This window comes from Perissodus microlepis, chromosome 8 (assembly GCF_051167445.1).
Source record: "Perissodus microlepis isolate ML-2025 ecotype Zambia chromosome 8, ASM5116744v1, whole genome shotgun sequence".
Taxonomy (NCBI): domain Eukaryota; kingdom Metazoa; phylum Chordata; class Actinopteri; order Cichliformes; family Cichlidae; genus Perissodus; species Perissodus microlepis.
In genome coordinates this window covers 25,075,085-25,087,559 of record NC_140468.1, presented here as the reverse complement: position 1 = coordinate 25,087,559, position 12,475 = coordinate 25,075,085, and the positions used below count along the sequence as shown (strand labels likewise).

Sequence of the window (12,475 nt, the reverse complement as noted above, 5' to 3'; positions counted from 1 at the left end):
ATCCCTCACAAACCAAAAACACAAACAGCAGGTGTGTCACTGAATATATAGGGGCGATATTACCTTAATGACATCATGCTGAGCAAAGAGCAATAAAAGGTGAAACAGAGCAGTCTGAAACACACAGGGATTACTCGTACATACACTGACCTCATTATCTGAAACTCTTGATATGTTTAACATGAAATATCAAACTAAGGACAATTAAAACAGCTCCAATTTAACATGAAATATATTGGAAATTAGAGGCTGGATAGCTTTTAATATAGGCAAAAATGCGGGGCTATTTTACTGACACAGAATAGTATATATATGTATAGTCTGTCAGTGAGAACATACCTTACCGTGATCAGTGTGCTTCGATCTTCTCAGTGCATCACAATAAACCACGAAGAGTAACAGGTCTTAACTAGTTTACCTCAGCAGAAGTAAAATAGTTATGAGAGTCCATGTGAGTTTTGTCCCAGTCTTGTGATATATGATAATTACCCAGCTACCTGAAACAGAGGTCTCCAACCGCCCGTGCAGTTAGACAAGTAGTGTCAAGCAGACAGTATATCTGTATGTCATCAGAGCTCTCTTTAATAAGAGCAGAAATGACATGTTTATAACATTATCTAATCAAAATGTAAAACTACAGGGTTTACAGTGTGTCATTTAGTACAGCGCAAGTGCTTTTGAGCCTTCGGAGAACAAGAACAAAACATCCACTAAGAAACGACTACTTTACACTAATGTACCTCGTCATTGCATTGCAACTTTTATATTCATATATTCAAAATAATTATTTTGTTACGAAATACTGTGGAAAAAGAAGCAACAACCTAGAACGAAATGACTAAGTGAAAATGCTGTCCATCTACCTGTTATTACGATAACAACCCTTTAGTTACAGTTGTGGGGCGTGTGTGTTAGCCTGCATTCAACATCTCTGTCCGGCAGGATATAAGCATGACAGATACTTATGATGGCTAGCAACGGCGCTATGCTGGCTAGCATTCGAAACTAACAGCAGAAATATTATGAAGTAATAACAATGACATTAGTCGGTCAATATAAAGAGTTATAGCGATTAATCGGAGCGGCACTTGTATTAGGGAATCTTAACACTGTTAAAAAAGTCCAATTTTGTAGAAAAATTTAAATCGAAACTCATTGTGCATGCTAACATCTTGGCCGACTAGCTAGCTACTGCTAAGCTGCATTCATGTTGCTCGATAAAGGTGGTAAAACACCGTTCTCTGCTTTAGAGGCGTTCGTGTGCGAAAGCTACTCACAAATAGTATATCACTCACAATCAAATTTGTCACTATTTTGTTTCTAAGTTTGACATATAAAACCAAACAGACATATAAACAGTTTTCAGAGACGTGTGAATGTATATTCTGAGGTAGCGAGGTAGCCTTAGTGCAGCTTTTGTGTTAGACAGTGACATTATCAGTAACTGCTGATCCAGTGTCCGAAACAAGTTGTTTAAGATCCCCTTTCCTCCCCCTTTCCCCCTTTAACACTCCCTTTTCAGTGTGAGATTGATGAATACACGCTTTATATTTTGTGTAATCCCCAGTATCCTATTCTATAAATCATATATTTGTAGTGGGTGTCTGTGAGGAACAAGTATGTCATAAAAAACAAAACAAAAACAGTTGTTTATGAGTTCAGAAACACATACAAACAACAACAAACATAAAAAAAAGTGTAAAGTTGAACTTAGGTTTCACCATTTCTTTGGTTGAATATTTTAAAAATGCCGATGACAACAGCCTGATAGACGTCAAACAACCTTTCTGATCAGCTTAGCATGTCTCACCTTGGCATGCAGGTGTGTCACCTGCTACTCAAGCCTCTTGGTAGTCAAAAGATCGTTGCACTTACTGTAGGAATGTCGTTTGGTGCCTCAACCAGTTCAACCACGTCTGACTCTGTGACTTCAATAAACGTGTTAAACTTTCACTCTTGTGCACTTGAGTCCTCTATTCCTGGAAGCATGTACAAGAAACTTTGAGTTTAAAAGTAAACTCTTGAGTTGATTAACTCTGAGATCAGCAACTCTGAGACCCCGTTTGCAGTGGATGGAGGAATTGTATGTTTGTGTCCGTGCTGACCATGATATTTAACTTACAAAACAGGAGAGAAAAAATAGGAGAGTCATTTTAATCGGCTTGTTATTTTGTTACAGGCAAAATACAAGTGTGGCATAAAATATAAAATGTTTTGTAATGTGAATTTCCATTAGATGCACTAATTTTGCATTTAGTTTTTAAATCTAATTATTGAGCTGATCCCCTGACAGGGCCAAGTGTAGGTCACAACAACTGAAGATAAACATCTGGAGAAACAGATCAGACACAGACAGTTGTGAGATTAGTTGCCCAGATAGCAACAGACTCTGGACAAATTCAGTTTCAGTTCAATTTATATAGCAGCAAACAGTAACAATAGTTCCCTCAAGGCAACTTTTACTGCAAGTTTAACACCGTACAATAATAGACAATAACAGACTCCAACAATCAAACAGCACCTCATGAGCAAGCCCTTGGCAGCGGTGGGTAGGAAAAACTCCCCTTTAACAGAAAAAAGCCTCTGGGACACTCAGGGAGGGGCAGCCATAATATAATAAGGATAAAAAAATAGGATAAAAGACAGAGTGGAAGAGAGCCAGAGATGAATAATAACTAATGATTTAATAATGATTAAACACAGACTGCTCTATAAACACACAGTGCTTCTTGATGTCCCCAGCAGGGGGAGCTTCAGTGTCACCAGATCCAGCCCTAAATATATGCTTTAGCAAAAAGGAAAGTTTTAAGCCTTTTTTTGAAGATCGAGAGAGGGTGCCTGTCTCCTGAACCAAAAGTGGGACCTGGTTCCACGGAAGAGGGATCTGACTTCCCTCATTTTTTAATTAAATAAAATCTGTTTTTGCCCTAATTTGTGACCATTTCGTTGTTTGAACAATTATTCGGTAAAATACTGAAATCATAAAGGGATGGCATCTTCTGCTCAGTCCTACAATGATCTCTGGCTCAATTTTACGCAACTCAAGAATGCTGAAGTATTTCCACAACCGAATGCCAATTTTTGGGGGGGAAAAAACAAATGGAAAAATATATGAATTGCTTATAATTGTATTATTATAAGATAAAGCAATAAATTAAAAGAAAACCTGCTCTAACTCTAACTAAGTTTGTGTACTGTTGGCTAATACAAAGTCTTAACAGTGGAAAACTTCTTTTACAATGGGGCACCAAGAAATCGCTAATGTTTTAAAATGTTAAATTGAAACAAATCAAACACTTTAAGTCTTCTACACTTCTGACAACACTCACTGCGTTTTTGGGAAATGGAAACCACATCAGTGTCACCCTGAAACGCAAGCAGGATGTGTCATCAGGGACACATATGTATGGCGCTGGACAACTGTTCTTTGCAAAATAGCAAAAGGACTGTGTACTGCAGGACAAAGCACAGTAGTTTTCCTCTGACTTTAAGTGGAGCAGAGGAAAGATTTTGCAAGTGTGAGTAAACGGAAATACAAAAAATTAAGTCATTAAATAGTTACATATTTACAAAGATTGCAATCTGTTACATTTGAAACAAGAAAAGTGGTGGAAACTATGGGGGGGGAAAGAGGCATTCCATAATCGTTACTTATGATTAGTTTAAGTAAATTCTTTCCCTACACACCCACATGAAAGAGCAAAGAGTTCACGTTCTGACAAAGAAAGAATTTTACAGATATAGATTTCTTTCTAAACTCCACCCTGCACTTAGTTATTAGAAAAAATGATTTGCAGTAGTGATTCAGACAACTACAAACAATTATGGAACAATCTTGCGTTCAGTTACAGCCAGCTTTTACAGCATGACCTTTCAAAGGCTGTCTGTTCAGAATCTCACAAAAAAAAAACATTTATTGGTTTATGAGCCAGAATGACTTCATAATGATTGCTTATTAAAGGTTTGCAGCTTGCTACTGAAGATTAAATAGCAAGCTAAAGAAGCAGATCATTTTGGGTCTGCTAATTCTTTCTTGACAGTACCCTCTTTTCTGTGAGGCTGAGCAATCCCACTGCTGTGAAAGCAAACATGATAATCAGTATGACACCATTAACCGTCACTGGCTTTATCTTCTCATACATTTTGTGTTTTACTCTGTGTCTTTATGGTCACTTCACAGCCCGTCATGGCAGATGACTGAGTCCGGTTCTGCAAGATGTATTTTCATGCTGAAATAGAATTCTTCCTTCCCACTCTCTCCAAGGGCTTTTTCATAAGGGATAGTCTGATTGTTGCTGTTTTCTGATGATCTTTACCTTATAATCTAAAGTGCCTTCAGATGACTGGTGATGTAAAATTGCATTGAACTCAATTATGATTTACACCACTTTATCATTGATGTCCCATACACTGCTAGCTTGTACATTCTTTCTAACAATATTGTACATGTAGTAACATTTAACAAACATGACTTAGGCAAGATTTTAGGGCTTTAATCTGGCACAGTGACCACTTTAACAGACAATAAGATGTACGATCTGAGCTACAGAGGATAGCATAACTCCTTGCGACACTTCAGAGCATTTGACCAGAAAAACACACAGCACAGGAAAACTTGCATACTTGTGCAGACCAGTGTGTGGCTGCAAAAGTATTATATGTAAAGTGGCATTGCACCCAAATGTAAAAACTGTTTCATATTGAATAAAGGCATAAATCTACTTAAGTAATGGAACAAATGTTTGAGCATTAGAATATACTTTAATTATGCAGAATATATGCACTATATTACTAGATCATAATTTTTGAATGTTTATATCACATGCTTTTAATTACTTGTGCATCAGGGGGTAGCTTTATTTGCAACAATATAGCTTTTTATCACATTTTATTCTTTAAAATCTGCAGAATAAGCAACTTAAGAGTTAATATAAATGGTATTGAGTTAAAAGTACATCATTTGAAAGTTTGGAAGCAGAAAACAAAATGGTATAGAATAAACAAATACATGTTACATTTTACTGGTCCTATTGTCACTCTCATTCAGTGACATTGGATATTTTAAGTTTCACAGTTCTCTAGCCTAGTGGAAAATTATTTCGCGGACTCTTTCAACATCATCACTGACATCGACCCTGACAACCCCCTCACTCCACCAGGGTTTCACTTAAACAGAGCTGATTTTGGTTTTGCACCAATCAGAATGCTGTTACCAGTTTTATGTTGCTAACTACAAAATTACGTCATGAATACATATCAACAAACCATTTAATGCTCTACTTTTTTTCTCTAATTCTATGATGAAATGACTTTCATTTAGTCTTTTAATCCCAAACAAATTTATATTTGACATCTTTCATTTTGTCTTTGTAAACAGCATCAAAGCATTCTGCTTCTGCCTCTGTTAGCTGATTCTTCCAATCTCCAGCAATTCCTGAAACACAACACACAGAGAAGAATTAAACCTAAATTGAAGGAACTGTTGTGTCTATTATTTTAGGTTGTAAATGTAAAATTCTGTTACAGTTTTTCTCAGTTCCTTACGCACTATTACCAGGCTAATAAGCTAAAAATCCAAACCCTATCTCAGATGATCATTTAGAAAGTTCTTGGTTCATTTCTAAAACCTAGGTAGCACGTCCAGGTGCAAACACAGAGTCAAAACTTTTTCTGCACCAATTAGAACCTTTAAAAGTCTGATAAAAGAGCGCTGGGTCGGTGATGCAAAGGAGGAACACAAGGACAAAAAAAATTACCAATAATCCAAGGTACTCCAACATTTTCCTGCCTGCATACTTTCATTTTAAAACCTACATCCACATTCACCTCCTCCCAGAGTCCTGTTTAGACATGCCAGTCGAAGCTATAGGGGGGTGGATAACAGATATAACTCATGCTATTTCACCATACACTACAGCTTCAAAACCAACATACTTCGGGGGGGTTTTGACGGGGGGAGAGGGGTTGGGTGCGGTAACCATTCTCAGTAGTATTACAAAAACACACCTTTCCTGAGGAATTCACACTTGCTCTGGTCCATGAATTCTTTAGGAACAGTCGAGTAGTTCGACATGCTGTTTTTCTTCATGTTCTTGAACAAGCATCGGTCTGCTATCTTCTCTGTTACTTCAGTATCCAGAGATTTCTCCATGAACTGAGCGATTCTGGTCACAGAGTCCTTCAGGTCCTGCACCGTGCAGACAAACACCGTTCAGCTCATGTTCCTACCACGAATCTCAGTGTTTGACTCTTTTTTTCGTGTTTAAATTATTTGGAAAGCATTTGCAGTTGTTCTCACCTTTAAAAGTTCTTCATAGGAGATGTACATGATGGACTCCTTATCTTTAGCATTGAGCCAACCCTTCACATGGTCAAACCAGGAACCAAATATAACTAAAAGAAAAAGAAAAGATTCCCTTTGAGTTATTATGAATACAATAGCAAACGTCTCTGCATTAATGGTTCAACTTCATCAATCCTTATTCCTCTTGTTACCAGTTGTAAAATACAACTGAATAAAAGGCTAAATGTCACCTGCTGTTCTAATACAGAGTAAAAAAAAAAAAGAACAACCTTCTCCATCTAGGAACTTCTGGAGGAACTCGCTCTGTGGGCCTGGTTTCACCAGGAACGAAGTTGACCCGAAATAGTGAAAAGCAGACGTAAACACATCTTTGGGGTTCCTCATGACATAGATGACCTGGAGTAATGACAAATCATTACTTCACTTTAAACATTCAACATTTAAGTTTGTAGCTTTATGACCAAATAAAACTACAATGTATGTATTACACAGACAAAGCACTTTGAGTTCATAACCTGTCCTTCACATGCAATCACAGACCTTCTCACTGGTGATTTGTTTTTGTATGGTTGCTTACTTTGCCATGCCAGACACTTGGACACAGGCACAGCAGAATACAAACCCTGTATTTCTTATAGGAACTACTAAGTAATAGCCTGAGGTCTCATAAGAAGCTGTCAGTGGTGAGTAATGAAAAATCCTCTGTTCTTGTTGTTGTGTCTTTTAAATTGTGTTGTAATGTTCTTTCAGTTACTTCATTTTCTTTCCACATCAGTTCTCTGTGCGGAGGAAACCTGACAAAGACTTTCACATTTTTCTCCGACAAGTTGTATACTCAGTGTTTTATCTTCTTTCAGGCTAATATTAGAGGCTGTTGGCTACATGTCTTTTACAAGTATTCTTATGTTGGCTGCCTGTGCTACATTCATGTTTTAAACCACTCAATTTAGATTATGCCTGGATGAATCACAGCATATCTATGCCAATTATTTATTATTAAGGAGGAGAAGCTGCTACTCTATAGCAGGAATTAAAGAGACCCATAAAACATCCCCTTTCACATTTAAATCAACAGCTTTAATGACCCACGAACCAAACTATGTGGCAGACCTACCTTTGGTTTAACTTCAAAGAAGGATGGCGGCATCATGCTGTAGTGGAAGTGAGTTGTAAACATGCGTGGAGACGGCCTCTTTTCAAGGTTGAGGGTGAGGGCTCGATTCTCCTCCAGCCATGGAACACGGTCCCAGTTGTGGAGAGTCTCAACGGAGGCCGGATCCCCTCCGCTGATGATGAGAGGGAGCATCTCCTGCATCCATGTCGTACCTACAAAAAAGAAACAATCTCATGTTTTGATTTAGCTTTTATTTGGGCCTCCCAATATTAGAGCTATTAAAGTGTCCTTGTACACCAACTTCCTAAAATACAGTGTCAATTTTGATTAAGCATGCCTCACTGCCACCTGGGTAACAACTTCAAGTTGTTATTTTGAAGCCCCTATTTCAATAAACAGAAAGAAACCATGGCTGTCACTGTCACGTCTACGCTGGCAGACGTGGAGTGGAGAGAGTGTGAGGACCTAAACGCAAGCATTGGAGAGAGAACAGAACTTGAACTGAAAGTGAGCCTTTGTTATGGCAGAGCTGAGCACAAACAAAAGCGACAATGACTAAACTAGTAAAGCCTGAAAAAGAAGTACAAAGAAACTAAAGACCTGAGCACCTGAGATGTGGAAAATGGAACATCGAAACCTGGAGCATGTAAAACAAAAGCAATAGGAAAATGTGAAGCAAAAAAAACCCAAACCCACAGAGTCTACAACAAGACACAATAAGTCTACTCAGGAGGTCAACCGCAAGACAGTTCAGGGGAGCCAACTGCGTGGGAAGTGGCGGCGGCGGAGACGAAGTAGGTCAGGAGGCCGACTGGGTGGGAAGTGGCGGCGACAGCAGAGCAGGTCTGGAGTCCACCTTCGCCATCAAAGTGGCCGGTGTTGACATGACTTGGTGGATGGACGTGGACGGGCAGGTGTTAGGAATAAAATGAGTGCAATGAGCACACATTGCGATGTGCTCATTAAAGAGTTGCCACTCTGTTTTGCGGGTCAAATCTTCACTCAGCGCTTCGACTGAATTGAATTATCTTGATTAACATGTAGAGTGCAGAGGGTTTTTGCAACACGCTTACACATCATACTGGGCTGAGGGTGTCCGAACAGAATTTCCCCAAACTTAAATAATAAATAGAATCAGTAGCATAATATTAATAATCAAGGCTAGTCAGGGAGGCGTCTTCTGTTATTCCAGGAAGAGGAGCAGATACTGGTCGTCGAGGACACAACGACCAGGACAGAGAGCCTGGGGATCGAACCGGCGACCTTCCGGTTACAGATACACTTCCCAACCCCCTGAGCCACGATCACCCCATGGATACTTGATATGCAGACTGGAGGAGCCAGGGATGAAACCACCAACCTTCTGATCATTAGGTGACCTGCTCTACTATAGCTGAGCTACAGCCACCCCCGGCTGCTGGTAGAAATGCTCTGCTGTCTGTGGCTTTATGACTAAAAATCAACCGGATGTGGTGACATGATTTATTGTGTTAAAAGGGCAAGTAGCATGTAAAGTCATATATCTATTGTCACAGCACCTTTAACAAAAACATAAAGAAAAGTGCCAGAAGACATTTTTGAGCCTTAGTACCACACAGCACATTCATATAGGGTATATAGGGTCAGTCTCTTCAGAAAAACCAGCATTGTTCCAAAAAGTGATTCTGTGATTTTTTTATGTTATTGCTCATCTTGATAAATAGAATGTACTGAAATTATTTTTACGAGGGGTTTGTATATAACATGAAGAAAGGATGCAGGTATAATGCACTAATACAGGTACAGCTGCTCTGTGCCACTGTACCTGTATTAGAATCAGTCCAGTCCTTTTTGTTCACTTAAAATCTCTTTAAAAACCTGTCATTTCATATTTGTCGCACTTCCACTGCTCTCTCGATATGATCAAAGTCACTATGCTAAGAAAGGCCTGCAGCTGCTAGCTTGTAACAGGACTGTTTAAAAACCAGTGTTGTGCCAAAAAAGTGACTTCCAGTATTTCCCAGAAAATGATTGTTATAAACGAATTTCTTCTAATCTGTAAAACATATGTCAAACACATCTTTCATGAATGAAATCCAGTCATTTTGAGCTAGAAGGAGCATTCCTATCACGAGGCAGATCCTTCATTTATCCAGCTTTCACTGACATCATTTATTTATTTATTTATTTTTAAGAGATCTTGCCAACAGGGCAGCAGAAATTACAAATACAACACTACAGTTCTATAGAGATATTTTAAGTGGACTAAAAGGACTGGACTAGTTATACAATAACACAGAGTCATAAATATACTATAAAACAGGTAATTTATGTATTTTATAACCCTCATACATTGCTTCTATAGACTGTAGTCAACTCAAAGACATTAGGCATAAATACACATGGAAGCATCGTCAATAACTTTGTGGCAGACGGTCACTGGTGATCCAGAGAAATGAGGTTCTCAGGTTTGGGGTGAATTGCATATATTTAGACGCCGGGCATTGACAGACCTGTTTCTGCCGGAGACTCAACGGACAGTCGGGGATGAGAGCTTTCCAACAAGGTTCCCACATTTAAAATAAACCCCACAATGAAATTTAATGCTAAATACATACCATTAACGTGGTCGCATAAAATGGAAACGGAGAGCAATCCTTGTTTTAAACGACATGTTAGACCAACGCCAGGACGATTATATAGTGTAATTGCTGCTTATAATAAGAAAACGACAGGTTGAAAAATCTTCTTCCAGCCTACTGAAACAAACCCCTCTTTAGCAAAAAACAAACCATTTGCCGTCGAACTGCGATCACTCACCAGACTTGGGGTACGTTACAATAAGGATGTCATCCGGACGAAACGCAAACTCCTCGTAGTACCTGAGGCTCTCGGGCGGATGGAGACTTGAAGGCACATAGACGCCTTTGTACAGCGTGTATAACTCTGTCTCAGTCATGCTTCAACAAGCAGAAGCAGCTCACTGAAAACAGCTCTGGGAGCTTCGAGCTGAAAAACTGCTGGACTTTGTCTCAACTTAACGCACTATCACTGTTTTTGTAGCTCGAGACTGTAGCGCAACTCCCGCTTCTCCTGTGGTCTCGCGCTGGCTTCTGTTTGCGTCACTTTCCAACAAGTGTGCGATTCTTTGTCAAAGCTCAAGCATTCATGACCAAGTAGTCATTGAACGATTCGTGTAAAATTCAAGGACTTAGTAATACACAACATATTTATTTATTTTTCATTGTTTGTTGGGATAATAAAGCTGATTTTAGAGCTGATAATAGAGCTTATAGTGTAATATTCACAATTATAAGTCAGAGAGCCGAAAATAAAACACTGCCACGCAAGCTAAGATCCAAAACTTTATTTCACAGCTGGCACTTTAAAACGAGGATTACAAACAAAGGCTGAAGGGAGGCCACCTATGTACCCGAGGGAGGGCAAAAACAGCACATTTCAAAGGGATCGATACACTCCAAACAACCGAATGTAAATGAATGGCACTGCAAACAGTGAAAACCATTCTTTAAAAACCAAAGCTAGGTTGGAGCTCCGATTACAGCTCCCAGCCTGAACTCATCTCTCCCCGTCTACGTTCCCTCCGACAATAAAACAACGATACTGATCTTACAGAAACACCAGACCTCCCTTGGGATCTGATCTGATCTGTGTTTCAGTGTTTTTTATGTGTAATGTCTTTACTTATATTTGTAAAAAGACTTTAGTGTACATGATTTGCAAAGGGCTTATATATAAAAATAAAAAATTACATGTTTTTTTTTAAATATGTTTGCGTTATTGTACCTAACCAATCCCGTCCTTTTTGGCCACTTAAAATATCTTTATAGATCTATTGTTATATTTCTGCTATCCTTTGGCCGGATTGGTCTTAAAAAATACATTTTTAATGTCAATCAGATGTTGTATGGGTTAAATAACGGATATATTAAAGTCACTCTGTCAAAAAACTGATTGTGGCTTCTACCTTGTGACAGGAATGTTGTTTGTGGTTCAAGATAACTTGATATCATTCATGAGGGATACATTTAATGTACGTTTCACATATACATAGGCTTAAAAGTTATTTATAGCAGTTTAAATTCAATCAATGACTTTTTGGCACTACAATGGCAACTAAAGTCTGCAAGGACTTATAGGTGGCATCTTATTCCCAGCCCTATACTAAGTAAGGAAGGGAACTAGCCTCCCCTCGTCACACTAGAACACCAATCCCCTTTCTATCTATCTTCGTCGCAGCTAGCACCCCTCATCTATGAATGCAAAACTACCATGTCTGTCAAATGCGTTTGTTAGGTTTTGTGAGGTCAAAACCTCACAAAACCTAACAAAACCAAAAGAAATTAGCAACTAGGGCTAAAGAGTCAAACTAACATACTGACAACCCCCAAGAATATGCATAACCCCCCATTTTCTGCTCTTCACTCCCATTACTATACTCTTGCAAATCAGATTCCCCCTAAGTAATACAGAACCAAACTGATTTAGGTATAATGGAATATGATTTCCCTGTAATAACCAATACAAACCCACCTAATTTACCATTGATGCATTCAGAACCTTCTTTAGCACTTTCCAAGCCTCTGACAGATACCAAAAGGGTTGGGATGGACAGGCATTGGGCCCTATGCACGCCTCCTTTCCTGGAAATAAGGGCAATTTCACCATATGTGTGGACTACAGTCACACTACCAAAACCCTTCTCCTGTTACTGGAACTAGCAGGCTGAGGGAGAAGAGTGGGAATAACTGGGAATATGTCTGTGAAGGTTCTCAGTCATCCAGGTCATCGTAGTCTAAGGAGCTTGGAAAGAAAAGCATCTGGACTTTTTTGAGTTGCTTGAAGACGTTTCACCTCTCATCTGAGAAGCTTCTTCAGTTCTAAGGGTCAAATGGTGGTTCAATGACCTCAGCAAATCACATGATAGGGTGGGGCCAGGTTTCACAATGAACTCACCCAAAACCTTGGCAGATTGTGACCCACACCCGCTTTCACACCTTGGCTCATGTGATTAGGTAGAGGATCATCAGGGGGTCCTTTGTCCCTCTTTTGGGGGA

The 12,475-nt window shown here is 39.1% G+C and overlaps 2 protein-coding genes across 4 annotated transcripts in view; both read right to left on the bottom strand.

Moving 5' to 3' along the window:
• LOC146382087 (uncharacterized) overlaps positions 1–1,218 on the bottom strand; it is a 50,359-nt gene extending 49,141 nt beyond the window's left edge. The window contains exons 1-2 of one of the 3 annotated variants that reach the window (XM_084938374.1): positions 864–1,218; positions 340–510 (exon numbers count right to left, since the gene is read on the bottom strand). The gene's annotated coding sequence lies outside the window, so the exon portion shown is untranslated. Of the gene's footprint in view, positions 1–339 lie in introns of all 3 variants that reach the window. The other 2 variants (XM_084938376.1, XM_084938373.1) reach the window with 2 other exon arrangements.
• Positions 1,219–4,472: 3,254 nt separating this feature from the next.
• On the bottom strand, positions 4,473–10,522 carry LOC146382086 (sulfotransferase 2B1-like). Its single transcript, XM_084938372.1, has 6 exons — positions 10,218–10,522; positions 7,419–7,630; positions 6,574–6,700; positions 6,299–6,393; positions 6,007–6,187; positions 4,473–5,434 (listed from the first exon to the last, which is right to left on the bottom strand). Exons 1-6 carry the CDS (start codon positions 10,354–10,356, stop codon positions 5,325–5,327), a joined length of 864 nt encoding a protein of 287 aa, XP_084794498.1. The 5' UTR covers positions 10,357–10,522; the 3' UTR covers positions 4,473–5,324.
• Positions 10,523–12,475: the final 1,953 nt, after the last annotated feature.

What these genes read in the sequence shown, in the direction of transcription:
- LOC146382086 (XM_084938372.1), bottom strand. Translation starts at nt 10,356, where the DNA reads ATGACTGAGACAGAGTTATACACGCTGTACAAAGGCGTCTATGTGCCT. An exon ending in TGTAACGTACCCCAAGTCTG is followed by an intron (nt 7,631 to 10,217) that starts GTGAGTGATCGC and finishes TCTTTTTTGTAG; the next exon opens with GTACGACATGGATGCAGGAG. An exon ending in TCTTTGAAGTTAAACCAAAG is followed by an intron (nt 6,701 to 7,418) that starts GTAGGTCTGCCA and finishes TCATTACTCCAG; the next exon opens with GTCATCTATGTCATGAGGAA.